This window comes from Centroberyx gerrardi, chromosome 15, assembly GCF_048128805.1.
Source record: "Centroberyx gerrardi isolate f3 chromosome 15, fCenGer3.hap1.cur.20231027, whole genome shotgun sequence".
NCBI lineage: Eukaryota > Metazoa > Chordata > Actinopteri > Beryciformes > Berycidae > Centroberyx > Centroberyx gerrardi.
In genome coordinates this window covers 3,086,996-3,100,840 of record NC_136011.1, presented here as the reverse complement: position 1 = coordinate 3,100,840, position 13,845 = coordinate 3,086,996, and the positions used below count along the sequence as shown (strand labels likewise).

Below are 13,845 nucleotides of genomic sequence, written 5' to 3'. Positions count from 1 at the left end.
GATGGTCTGGTTCTTTCTCTGGATGCTGAGAAGGCATTCGACCGTGTTGAATGGCCTTACCTGTTTCATACATTACATAAATTTGGTCTAGGTGAAAAGTTTATTGGATGGATCAAGTTATTCTATAATAATCCTCTTTCTGCAGTACTTACCAACAGTTTGCGATCTCCCAATTTCCCCATTTGGAGAGGTACAAGGCAAGGCTGTCCTCTCTCACCTCTACTGTTTGCCCTAGCCATAGAGCCACTCGCTGAGGCAGTTAGGACAAACACTGACATACATGGCCTAACCATTGCAGATAGACAGCATAAGATTACTCTTTATGCTGATGACGTCCTGGTCTTTCTGACTAGGCCTGAGGTATCCATTTCCACTCTTATTGAGACCATCAGCAGGTTTAGTGCTTTTTCAGGTAACAGAATACATTTCAGCAAGTCAGAAGCAATGCCCTTAGGTAGTTTAAAACAAAAACCTCAAACTCCATCTCCCTTCCCTTTCAAATGGTCCCCAGCGGGCTTTGTATATTTGGGAATATATATAACACCCATTTTTGACCAAATGTACAAAACAAACTTTGCTCCTCTATTTGAACGCATTAGACTAGATTTAGAGAGATGGAATGCCCTCCCTATTTCTTGGTTAGGTCGTGTTGCTCTTTTAAAAATGAACATTCTCCCTAGGTTACTATATCCAATTCAGATGATTCCAGTTTTCTTCCCACATAAAGCTATCAAAAACCTGAATAGCTGGTTTAGCTCCTTCATATGGGCTAAGAAGAAGCCACGCCTCAAAATAGCTACGTTATGTCTCTCATCCTCAGGAGGGTGGTCTTGACCTCCCTGACATTCGAAAATATCAACTTAGTGCTCACCTAGCTGACTGGGTGCACAATAAGCCCGCATCTCTTTGGTTTGATATAGAAAGCTCCATGTCCAAATTCCCCATAACAAACCTATTATTTATTAAAAACCTTAAATCTCTGAAGCCTGCCTGTAATAACCCGATTACAGTCTGCACTGTTAAAGCATGGCGGACTATTAGAAGATTAGAGGGTAGATCTCGATTCACCTCTGTCTTCACTCCAATATGTGATAACCCTGATTTCTTACCAGGAATGACAGACAATGGTTTCCGGGTCTGGGCAACTCTCGCAAGGACTCTCTAATCTGTATGACTTACTGGAGGGATCCACTTTGATGTCTTTTAGTCAATTAACCGAAAAATACAATATTCAAAAACAGGACTTTTTCCGTTACTTACAGATAAGGGATTTTGTTAAGAGGGACACTACAATCCCTGACAACCAAAATGTCTCTCACTCTGAGAGGCAGCTTTTCTTACCACAGTTGGGCAACTCCATAAGCTCTTTCTACAGCGTGCTCAAAGGGTATGACACTACAAGCACTTTTCACCTAAAGGAAACATGGGAAAGGGAACTCAACGTAGAGATTGCGGTTGATGAATGGAATGAAGCTTGGGAGAGTGCAAAAACCTTGAGTGTCTGTAACAGAGTAAAAGCAATTAAACTCAAGATTTTACACAAAGCCCACATATCCCCCTCCCAACGCCATAAGTTTAACATTGACTCCTCCCCCCAATGTCCCAAGTGTAAAATAGAGACAGGTAGTCTCACCCATTGCCTGTGGTCTTGCAGGAAAATACAGCAATTCTGGCAGATTATAGGGCGGGAAATTAATAAGATCCTATCTATTACTATAGAGTGTGATCCACTATGCATGTTACTTGGGATGGCTTTATTACTGCTAAATATAAAGGGAAACTCTACAAAATGCTAACATTCTGTGCAAGAAAATGCATTCTTTTGAACTGGATAACAGACAAAGTTCCATCTAAAACATATTGGCATAAGGTCATACTTGAATATGTATCATTGGATTATTTGACATGCATGTTACATCGCAAAGATAATGTATTTCGTAGAACATGGGAGCCTTTTATGTCATATATTGGTTTAGATATCTCTGCTATTCTTACAAGAGGGTTTATGTAGTATGGACCTGTGTGATACCTGCTATTTAGCTATTTGTTATTTTTATTTTATGTAATTCCTGAGTCACTTGCCTGTTTGAATGTGTGAGTCTGTGAGCCGAGATGTTTTGTTTTGTTTTGATTTTATCCCTCTTTTAATTGTTTTTGTTGATGTGTGTTGCTTTGACGCAATCATAATGTTTTCTGAATCAAAAATCAATAAACATATATATAAAAAACCCCCCCAAAAAAAACATTTGACACTTATTGGTATCTGTTACTTTAACGTAGCAGGAGGCTCCATTTGATGCTTCCAATAAGTCACCTCATCACCTCTAATGAGATCATCTCAGTTTAATACAGCCCACAAAGCTTTGTCCGTGCAAATTCTGTATCATAGTAACAATCGCTAAGACCGACGAGAAAAGCCTTTGAATCATTCATTTAATAATCTCAGAGCAGTGTGAGGACAGACCCAATAGTAATAATACTAATGATGATAATCATAATTGATTTAAACAGCAGCTTTTAGGACACCAAAGTATTCTACTAAAAAAAAAAAAGAGACTAAAACAGCTTATAGGAAATGTGGATAAATGAGAAGGAAAATGTGTCATGGCATTAGAGGGGGCTGAAATTACTGAGAGCCCCTTTCAGAAAATAGATTTTGAATCTGGTTTTGATGGCAGAGATGAGCAGGAATTTGGTATAGGCTTGGGCATCTCTGAAGGCCTTGCCTCATTCCTGTTGTTGCTACACCAAAAAAAGGGATGTATCCGTATCAGTGTTTCCCCATAAAGGTCTTGTGTATCTCAGTTGGAAGAGCATGGTACCTGCCAACACTGCCAGGGTTCAGGGTTTGATTCTCCATTGGAACACCGCATGCTAACAATATATGCAGTCAAAGTACTGTGAAGTGCTTTGGATAAAAGTGCCCACCAAATTGTACATAAATGCCCAAATTCATGACTTGCAGCTGCGGTAATTGAAAGCAGTTCTGGTTTTGGTTCCATACTTGTCCCTGTTCTGGTCCCAGATTTGCTTCTAATGGAGGTTCTATTGAAACAGTTTGTATTTGGATACTTGTTTGTGATTTGGAGAGAAAAAAAAAAAGGATTTTTTCAAGTTTCACATTTTCTCTTGCTGTTCTCGCATAGGTGCCCACGCACAAGAGAGGAAACGCAGATCCGTATGCATCTAGCAAGAAAATTCAACATTGTCTCAAACAAATAGTGCACAAGGCTTCATTTAGTCCATTTCAATTCTCAATTAAACTCAGCTGCGGTTCCTGCTCTTCACTTAGAATTAATGAGGTGTTCTCAAGCAACAAAGGTGCCTATACAGCCGAAAGTTTCCCAGGGACAAACACTGCAAAAATACAATCCTTTGTTAGAGCAATATCGCGCAATAGCAGAAATACTCAAATAACCTAAAATATTTCCTTATTGTAGGTTACCAGTGATTTCAGACCTCCACTCAGCATGCATTCTGATCTTATTCCTGTAACGTGTAAAAACCTCTGCTGTTTCAATCAGTAGCAATTCATATTCTGCCGACACTGGATAACATAGGATAATATCTGCCATCAAGGTTAACTACCTTGGGGCTTCAGGGTCAACACTTTTGAGAAATGTGCAACATAAAAGGTAACTACTGTAGTGCAAACACATTTTCGGCTCAGAGGGAGGAGCGCACTGTGTGGCAGCGGGCAGAAAAGGTCGCCTGGAGTCTTTACACGAGAAAATAGAATCACACACACACAAGACGCCAAAGCAGCAGAGGGTGTCAGTGATCCAGGCCAGGTGACGGCTAATGCCACCCACTTAACGGTGTGAAAAGCCTGCCAACACACTCGTTTGCTTACAAAATCCTGCGTCTCCCCTGGGAATATCACATGGCAAAATGCTCTTGCGCTGGCCCCATTTTCACCTTTTGATTTTCTTTGTAATCACCATGCCATTGCACTGGAGATTCAATAGGCAGCTTCCTTTGTTTCCCCCTGCTTTGTTTGGGGTGTTTTTTTTCACGTCCTCTTACCTTGGGCGATGAAGTTCTTCTCGAACTTCTGCAGGAACTCGAGGTAGAGCAGGTCGTCAGAGGTGAGGGCCTCCTCTCCCACCACGGCCTTCATGGCCTGGACGTCCTTACCGATGGCGTAGCAGGCGTACTGGGAGGGAGCGGGAGAGAAAAGCATGTCTGAGAATTTATGCTTGATCTGTCTCAATAGACTAGGAGGCTGATGACGCATTCATGTTACATCGGAAAAAGCGAGAGAATGGGATGATATCTGGTTGCTACAACTTGGATCATGCGTTTAACTCATTGGAATGCCCGTATCTAAGATGCCGCTTTTAAAGGTCAATTGTTGTCAGAAACAAGTTTATTGTATTGTGTGAATATAACTGGTAATTTTGATTTTATTATCATGGACCAAGCGGAAGATATCTGAGCCTACGAAAAATTCCCACGTCCTACTTGTACTTACCACTAGGAGGCTGTTCGTATTTTTAAATCTGATATGACGTGAATACAGCAAGAGTCACCAAAAGTACGCAATTCTTTAGCCGACACTGGTCGAAAAAGAACTTGTGTACCCGTTTATCATCGATGTCTAGGCTTATACACCATAGGTTTATTTAGACTTCACCCAATATGAAGTGAGGGGAAAAACCCCACGCTCAGGTTTTTACGATGCATTATCCAAATACAGTAGGTCAGAAAAGTTACCAGCTGGTTGGAGACATCGGCATGGTCCTTCCTGGTCATCCCCTCGCCGATGGCAGACTTCATCAGACGGGACAGAGAGGGCAGCACATTGATGGGTGGGTAGATCTGAAAGAAAAAAATGTCCAATTACATATTATCAATGCAAATGTGAACTGAGAAGTGACATAAGATAAAAACAATTTTCACAGGAATAGCTTCAGGAGTGGCTTAAATTATAGTAGTAATGGTTTATTGTAATTTATAAAGATAAATCAGCTCACAATGTACATACAGCAGCAGAAAGCTGAATTGCGAGTACAATAAATACAATAACCTACAAATTTACTTTAGATAAAATAAAGCAAAAACAACAATCAAGGTTAAAAAACATGAACATAAGCATGGAACAAGTGAGGGTGTGATCACACCTAAAGTTGGTTTTCTTTGGTATGAACCACAGTGGAAAAGTTTACTTTGTTGCATTCAGTTCATTTAGGTTCACATGTCCCAATTACAAGTAAGTAATCACAATCAGCATGATGGACTTGTCTGTGCTCTTTGCTGTAATTTTCCTTCTCTGGTGTTCACACAAGTTAAGAACACATGAAGAAATAGCTGAATATGAGCATCAGTACAGACTGCGGTTTGCCCTCACTTCCTTTTGTTATGCTAGGCTTTCCAAGCGTGAGTAACTGCTGGCTATCAGATGTCAAGGTGTCAACATCTGTCTCCTTATACCCATTAAACATTGGGTTTTGGAGTCGTTTCTTGTAGTTGGTTCAGGTTACAATCTCACTCCTAACAAACCGCATCGCAGAAGACCGAGACCTGCATTTTCAGGCGTCTCGTGCCATTATTTGGTGCCATCCGAATGGCATTGTTCTCACCTGTCAACAAATCAAACTAAAGGAGTAAACGCTCCAGAGTTCAAATATACCGCTCCAAACATTGCTTGGTGTGAACATGTCCTTCCATTACCAGTACGGAATATGACAATTCTAAAATCAGAGCTAGCCCAGGGGCAATCTATTAACAAGGACCCAAGGACCAGTACCAGTTCCTGGCCCTGAGTTTGAGAAACGGTGCTTCAAAGGAAAGGCTTAAAAGGACCCAGGGTGAATGACTTCCAAATAATACCTGTCTGTTGTGCAGCTGTCTGTCAACGTAGACCTGACCCTCAGTGATGTACCCAGTCAGATCAGGAATCGGATGGGTGATGTCTGTTGGAGACAAAAAACATGGATTCATTTAATCACACCATATGCAACAAATAATCTAAATGTATTTTTTTTTTTTTTTTTTTGTGGATTAGACTGCAATAAAACACTACTGAACTAGCCCTCATCACTTATACAATACGTGTATACCTTTAATATCACAGCTGGGTTCATGTTCATCATAGTGAATGATGTTAGAATTTATGTTAGCGTCCTAGTTTAAACACCTTTACCCTAAATCAAGAGCCCTAAATCTAGCGGTCGGGAACACTAGCCGTGTTTAATAAAAGCTGACACAATCGCCTCCCTGTGATGCTGTGACGGGGGACTCCTGTTCAACTAGATAGGAGGAGGCTCTTCAGATGCGTTGCTATAGTAACAGCAGGCATCAAAAATGTCTCCTCTGTCCATTTCAGACGCTTACCACAGCCATTCAAACAATGATTCACCAAGAGGCTGAGGCATGTAGGGCAGAAATAAAAAGTAGAACCTTCATGAAAACATTGATATCAAAACAGATGGATAGGAATGAAACCCAAGTAGGAAAAATATTATTCAAATGGCAATTGTGGTCTATGGGAAGCCCTTCACCTGCATTGACTAACCGATTAATACAATTCTGAGGAAACTGAATACTGAATACCTAATTTTGGTAAAGAAAGTGTCAAAGTTAAAGTTACTGCTTACCAGCACAAAATATCAGCAGTTTCAGCCTTCAAAACCCCTATCAGACAAGCCCTATTCTATGGCTATTGCTCTCACCATCATTGGGCATGGTGAGGATGGGAATCTGGGTGATGGAGCCGTTTCTGCCCTCCACTCGGCCAGCGCGCTCATAGATGGTGGCCAGATCGGTGTACATGTAGCCAGGGAAGCCACGACGGCCAGGCACCTCCTCTCTGGCGGCAGACACCTACGGGTGGGGGTGGGAGGACAACATGGCAGTGGTGAGAAAGATAAACTCAGGGAGACAGGATCAGCAGCTAGCATAGGTCACTCTGTTGGTCAGTCTGAAAAATTAAGGAAAAAATAAAAATAAAAACTTAAAAGCAATATTCCATTTAGTTTTAATATGGGGGTTATTTGGCACTTGACCGCCATGAAAACCAGAATATAAACTAATCACCAAGATCAGATGCAGCTGGACGAGTTTGTAATGTTCTGATTTTTGCTTCCCATTCATTTGAATGAGGCCACGAAAATAGACTGAAAACTGACATTTAACACGTTTGTGAACAGATTCAACAAAAGATCCTTTGAGTTTAGCTCGGTTGGTAACACATAGGTTGGCAACACTAGAGATCCCAGGTATTAATGCAGAGTGAGCCAATTTAGTGCCAAGCTGGTCGCAGCTTATCATGAATTACAGGCTTGTTTAAAAACAGCATTGGTTGCTTCTGGTAACTTTTCACAGTATATTGTTATGTTTTGAATTTCTGATTTTTACAGTCAAGCGACTGTCAATGGTAGGTCGGTAGAGATGGCTATTACATAAAAAAAAAGGTTTATACATAGTAGAGTTTGTTGCATTGGGACTGATTTCAAACCAAGGAAACAAATATGTGATTTCTAATTTTCAATGTTTTTTTTTTTTTTACCTCTAATCTCAACACCAAATTAAAAAAACAAACATAAACACAAAAAAACACTCTACCAAAAAGCCATTTACTGCTAGAGAATCAAGACATGTGTGGTTAGAAGCTTTCAGAAGAGGCAAACAGCAGGTTGGAGATGTTACCATTCTGTTATCAGGCCCTCTTAAAAAAAAAAAAAAAAAAGACAAAAAAGCAAAACCTTGTTCCAATAGTCCAGTGAATTCAGAGCAGGAGGGAGACAAAACGCATCCCATTCATCCTTGGATGCAAAGGTTGATGGGCGGGCCAAACACTTGTGAACTGTGGATTCAATGCAAAACTCAACCTTCGAACACGTAAATGGGAACAGAAGTTAAACGTTAATGTCCTCCTGGCTCTTTGTAAGTGGCGAAATACCCAACGACATGCCTGAGTCTTAGCGGACTCTTTATTGGCGCGGCGCACATGTGCCAAGGTTATGGACAGCAAATGCAAGGAGGGAGACGCTCTTTCACATGCACATACACCATTTAAAAACCTGCATTGTGCTGCCAGCATATTGAGACAGCAAACCCTACAACATAAAAGGATTATTACAGAGACATAAAAGAGGGAGTCGAGAGGGCCTGACTCCTCACCATAAAGAGAAAGAGAAAGGAGGGCAGTGGGGGAGGGAAAAAAAAGCCCCTTTTCCTTTTAGAGCCGAGCTGAGGAGAATAATGAAGTTAAGGTATTTCCTACAAGGCTGAAGAACACATTATCCTCCCTTTCAGCAAAGGACACAAGACATTAGTGAGTCTATCACCTATCTGCCAACACCTTACCAGAGGTTTGGCATTGGTGTGCGTTATGTTGACAATCTAATTTTGGTGTTACAATTGCTGCTAGATTCTTCTGAGATGATTCCGTGTCTTCTGCGTCATACAGAGCTTATTATTGGATCTACAGGGCGTGCATTAGGCATCTAGTGTTTTCTGAAATGTGCTCATGCTTCTGATCGACCCTATTCTAGACATTGTCTTCTTAAGTAGTCAGTAATCAGCAGTGAACGGCTGCTGGTTCATTTCACACTCAACAGGAATGTGATGATATAGCGAAATTCAATATATCGCAATACAGAAAAATGAATCGCGATATTAGCTACATCTGCTGCAGTAACCACAAATGAGACTTTTGCCCATCACATTCACTTTGTAATGACATTTACAATTGTTGTTAAATTGTTGTCATTCTAGCAAGCCAATGCCATTGCTAGAAAGATTTGTGGCTCAGAAACACATAACATAAACAAACATAATTCTGCACAGTCACACTTTATCATCACTGAACTTTTATTTATTACATCGTATCGTGGTTGTATCGAATCGTGAACCCCATATCGCGTATCATTTCGTGAGATAAGCAGATCATCCTATCCTTAACACTCAACTGAATTCTTGTGAAGGGACTGAGAAAAACTAAAATGTGTGCTTCAAGTGATTCTCTTGCGAAAAACATACAGGTTGTAGGGATTAGGCCTAGCTTTTTCTACTTTCCCTCAAACCCAATGTGTTGTGGCCTCCTGCTGATTCCTAACAACTTCAGGACCAGTCAAATCAAAGAGAATATTGAAAATTTTCCACTGCCATTAAACAGAATATTGAATATTTACCACTGACATTCAAAGCGAAGTCATGGCTATTGCAAACATGTCTAAGAATAGCAAGACACCGACTTGAATCTGTCTCATGTTTCCGACAGAAGCAACACAATATGAGAGACTTACATGCGTGGCCCTGTGACTCTGTGGAAAAGACAACTGCTTAATATACACAAAAGCAGCATCAGCCTATTTAAGGCTGCATAACATTGGTGGATGAGGTGGACAATGTTAGAACTGTGAAGCGATTGTCATAATGCGTCAACATTTACACAAATTGCTCTGTAATTTAACCTTGTACACCAGTCATGCTAGTTAAGCATGGTACACCTAAAAAAAAACTTGATTCACGCTTGGAAACTTAGAAGGAAAAAACTTACAAGGGATGAAGCATGGTACCTGACTCTGACCTAATCAGTACTAAATGTGGCTGGAGCTTTTTGCAATGTCTAAGGAAATGGTAATCTCAGAAAAGCTTTCTGTGGAGAAAGGCCAGACTATACTACAAACAATTCTCAGCTAGCTAACAACTGCTAGCTGAGGAAAATCATGTCTTTTTCACTGCTTTGGTATTGCCTCTCATAACGTTGCATCTTTTGATGAGTTAACATAGCTAGCAAGCGCTAATCAGGCAGCGTTAATTGAAAAGAAACAGAAAACAACTCAATAAAACTACTTCAGAGCTTACCATCGACCTCAAGTGATGGATACAAACATCGTTGGGTTCGTCTTTTAAGACGTTTTATTCCTGTAGTCTTTCAAATCAAAATTGTAGAGAACTGGGAAGCTTTGAATGGCTGTAATCAACTTCTCCATTTTGCACTTGCCAGGCAGAACTATTGTTTATGAAACAAAATCACATCAGTAGGGAAACAAGGAAGAAATCTGATGATGGCTGTTGAAGGCTGATGACTTGTAAAGTTCAGTGGTGGCCAACTTGGTTGACAAGCTTGTTGTTTTCGCAGTTGTCAAGCTTGTTGATGTACTCATTATGCGTAGACATGCATAACGAGTACATCTTCAATACATCTTCAAGTACAAGTTGTGCTGTGTCTAACTGGCGTCTCATGGTGGGCAAAATTGCCCACCAAAAATTTCTGGTTTCCGGAGGGCTGCATTAACCAGACTGACATCTACAACTATATTGTATTGCACGCACATGTAACCATTTCAAAACAGGAACTTGACCGATGCAGGCAAACGCCAGCCACCCTTTCACATATGTTTTGGTTTTGTCCAAAACTAAATAATTTCTGGCAATCAATATTTAAAACCTTGTCAGATGTTTTGGAAGTACCCATAGAACCTTCTGCTACTACTGCAGTATTTGGAGTAGCTCCACAAGATACACATCTTAGGTGCCAGGCAAAAAATATGATAGCTTCTGCATCTCTTTTAGCTAGACGACTTATACTGTTTAAATGGAAGGACAAATTCCCTCCAACCTTTAAGCTATGGATTAAAGACTTTATGCATCATTTGACATTGGAGAAAATTCGCTATTCTACAAGAGGGTGTGCTAAGAAGTTTTATGCTATATGGCAACCATTTTTAACCTATATAGAAAAAATGGATGCCACTGATATTGCAGTTTTGTAATACTGACCCCATATTATATATCTCATTATTTATTATTATTTATTTAATTATTTATTTATTTATTGTTTATTGTATCTTTTAATTTTATTTATTTTATTTTTTTGTATGTCACCTACGATTCTTGTCACATTGACTTTATTTATATGTACATGTAATTGTTTGTGAAATCTATTCCGTTTGATTACAAAATGGTACAATAGGGATGGGGCTCTGTTGGAGCAGAAACATGGGGGGGGGGTATATTGTGTTTATCCAACTGTATCTGTGATTTATTGCATTTTGTATGACTTTAAATACCAATAAAAAGACCTTGAGCAAAAAAAAAAAACAGGAACTTGGGACAAATGTGCATCTCGGAGAATATACAAATTTGTGAAAGGCAACCAGTCTGTCAGAGAGAGAGAGAGATTACTTGGTAGTCGTACCTCTCTCAGAGCCTCGGCGTAGGAGCTCATATCGGTCAGGATGACCAGGACGTGTTTCTCACACTGGTACGCCAGGTACTCCGCCGTAGTCAGCGCCAGGCGTGGGGTGATGATGCGCTCGATGCTGATTGGAGGAAGAAACAAAGAAGTTACTCTACCACACACACAAAGCCTGAAATTAACATCCACCAAGTGTCAAATGCTGATAAATTTGTTTTGATGGATAAATTAGTTAGGGTCACCCACCACACTGGCCAGTAACTTTTTGAGACAATAACATTTCAATGCCTCAGTTATATGCAGTCTTTGGTCTTTACCTGTTTGACCCTGCTCACCACTGTACACTGTGGGCCAATCAAACCAAAGCAAAAGAATGGCTCTGTATTAAAGAGGCTCTCCTCTATTATGCAGGCTCCACACAAAGCGGTGGCATGTAAAGTTAAAAAATGACATTTCTATGAAAAATCTATATTATTATTTTGGCCGGCAAAAAGTATTTTTTCTTTTTGTTTACTAGTCCTTGGCAGATTAGCCAAAAAGTTAATTTCAGACACTACTCATACACTTTCACAGTTTGGAATATCATATACTTGAAGTTAGCATTCTGTGTATATTAAAATGTATCTAAGTTTTTTTTTTTTTTTTTCAATTTATTTTTTAGGCATTTTATGCTTTATTGACAGAGATAGTGTGAGAGAGACAGGAAGGTATGGGAGAGAGAGAGGGGAGGACATGCAGCAAATGACCGCGTGCTGGATCACTTCATAAGAAACTTGCTGGCAGAATCTTACGTGGGGTCGTTGGCCAGGTTCAAGAAAAGGCAGACATTGTCCATGGAGCCATTTTCCTCAAAGTCGGACTTGAAAAAGCGGGCGGTCTCCATGTTGACCTGAGGGCAAATGACACAATACAAGTTAGAATAGTCAGCACCACAGAGGAAGGCCTTGGACCGTTCTGACAAAGCCTAAACCTCTGCCTATGCACAATAAATAGCTCCCACCCCAGCGGTATGGCTTTGCCTTTGAAATACCACAATGCATCAGAAGGCATTCAATAAAAGTACTGCAGTGTAGCACAAGCTATTCCGCAGCCAAGTCTTAAACTCTGACTAAACATACTTGTATGAAAATATTTTTTATTGTTAATCAGATGCTTTGCTGCGACTAACCGCCCTGTTTACTGTGTTATTTTCCTTGGATTCTTTTTCATAAAAAATGCAAAACCACAGGTCGACAGGTCCAAATCCCTATTCACACTGCTCCTCTAATATGCAGTGCATTTCAACTCTCCTGCTAGACTTACCACAATGGGGTGTGAATTGGCGGGGAAGTGGAAGAGGAATGGATTTGGGTTTAGCGAGTGAAGCGAGTAGGTGTGTGTGTGTGTGTGTGTGTGTGTGTGTGTGTGTGTGTGTGTGTGTTTGTTACAGGTCAACCTGTCACAGTCACGGCATTAGAATAGACAGGAGGAGCAGCTGAGAAGGAGAGAATTTGATACTGCTGGGCTGATTGTGTTAAAGGGCCTGTTGAATTAGTAGCCTGTCTACGTGGCCGGGGGATCTGCTCAGAGGTGCAGAAGTAACGAGAGGGACTTAAATGTTAAATCACCTGGTGAATGAGAGACAGAGGAGGGGAGGGGGAGAGGGGACAGGGTGTCACGTCAGGGTTAAGAGGGGGGATTAGCTGGATGGGAAAAAAAAGCGAATGGAAAAAAAAAAAGAGATGTGTCCATTGAACGTTGCGGTTTGCTCGCTCACCCCCATGGCCGCGAAGACGATGGCAAAGTTCTCTGCGCTGTAGTCCATCACGTCCTTTGACTTCTGCACCAGGCCGGCCTGCCGACAGATCTGGGCAGCAATCTGAGAGGAAGGAAACACATTGTTAGAGAATCCTAAGGTCTCAGTGTTGACACGATAAAAGATGGTTAAACAGTAAGGCCTTTCAAAATCTTTGGTCTTCAACAAACCCTCAAAATGTCTACTTATTGGAGCTTGGTGTATGTCTGAGAGTGAATGATCAATTTAATGTCTACATTTCTGTTTCCGGGTGACTGTGAGAGTGCATGAATTAGGGTTCAACTGTTTTTGAAGGCCGATAGCGATACTGTGGGAATAAAACTGCCAATGGCCGATATTCACCATCATTAAATTCGACCAATCGCACACAAAGTATTCCCTAAAATTACAAGTATTTATTGTCCCCCCCAAAAAGCCTCTGGAACAGTATTTAGACCATGGAACACGACCATGGAAGAAGGTCAGATTAGAATCAATTCAGGTTAGGGGTTTCTATAGACAACCAGTGATCAAACAATCAAACTATGACATATCATCATATCATATCATATTTTTAATGAAAGGCCAAAATCGTCGAACCGATATATCAGTCTAACCTTAGTATGAATAAGCAGAGTGAACAGTTTGTGTGCTACTCTGCGATTAGGGGAATGTGGAAGGGGAGAGGAATTTCACGCTTATCACTTAATGTAATGGCTGCTGTGTGTTGATTCCGCCTGACCTCTCCGTGCACCCTGAGCTGAGACACCTGGCCCATAGAGGCGACCGCCACACCAATGACCTCTGTGACATCTGGTTAATGAAACGACAAGCTGTTTTTTTTTTTTTACACCGCCCCAGTGGCATGACAAGTGGGCCGGCATCATTAGGCGGACAAGGCGCGCCCTGTTTGGCTGCTTTT

General features: G+C 40.8%; 1 protein-coding gene across 1 annotated transcript in view; it reads right to left on the bottom strand.

Moving 5' to 3' along the window:
* Positions 1–13,845, bottom strand: part of atp6v1ba (ATPase, H+ transporting, lysosomal, V1 subunit B, member a) — a 47,879-nt gene that overhangs the window by 5,641 nt on the left and 28,393 nt on the right. Inside the window, exons 7-13 of the mRNA XM_071901911.2 lie at positions 12,906–13,007; positions 11,941–12,038; positions 11,150–11,273; positions 6,675–6,825; positions 5,833–5,915; positions 4,717–4,821; positions 4,027–4,156 (exon numbers count right to left, since the gene is read on the bottom strand). Of these exons, the coding sequence (XP_071758012.1) occupies positions 4,027–4,156; positions 4,717–4,821; positions 5,833–5,915; positions 6,675–6,825; positions 11,150–11,273; positions 11,941–12,038; positions 12,906–13,007 (793 nt within the window). The remainder of the gene's footprint in view (positions 1–4,026; positions 4,157–4,716; positions 4,822–5,832; positions 5,916–6,674; positions 6,826–11,149; positions 11,274–11,940; positions 12,039–12,905; positions 13,008–13,845) is intronic.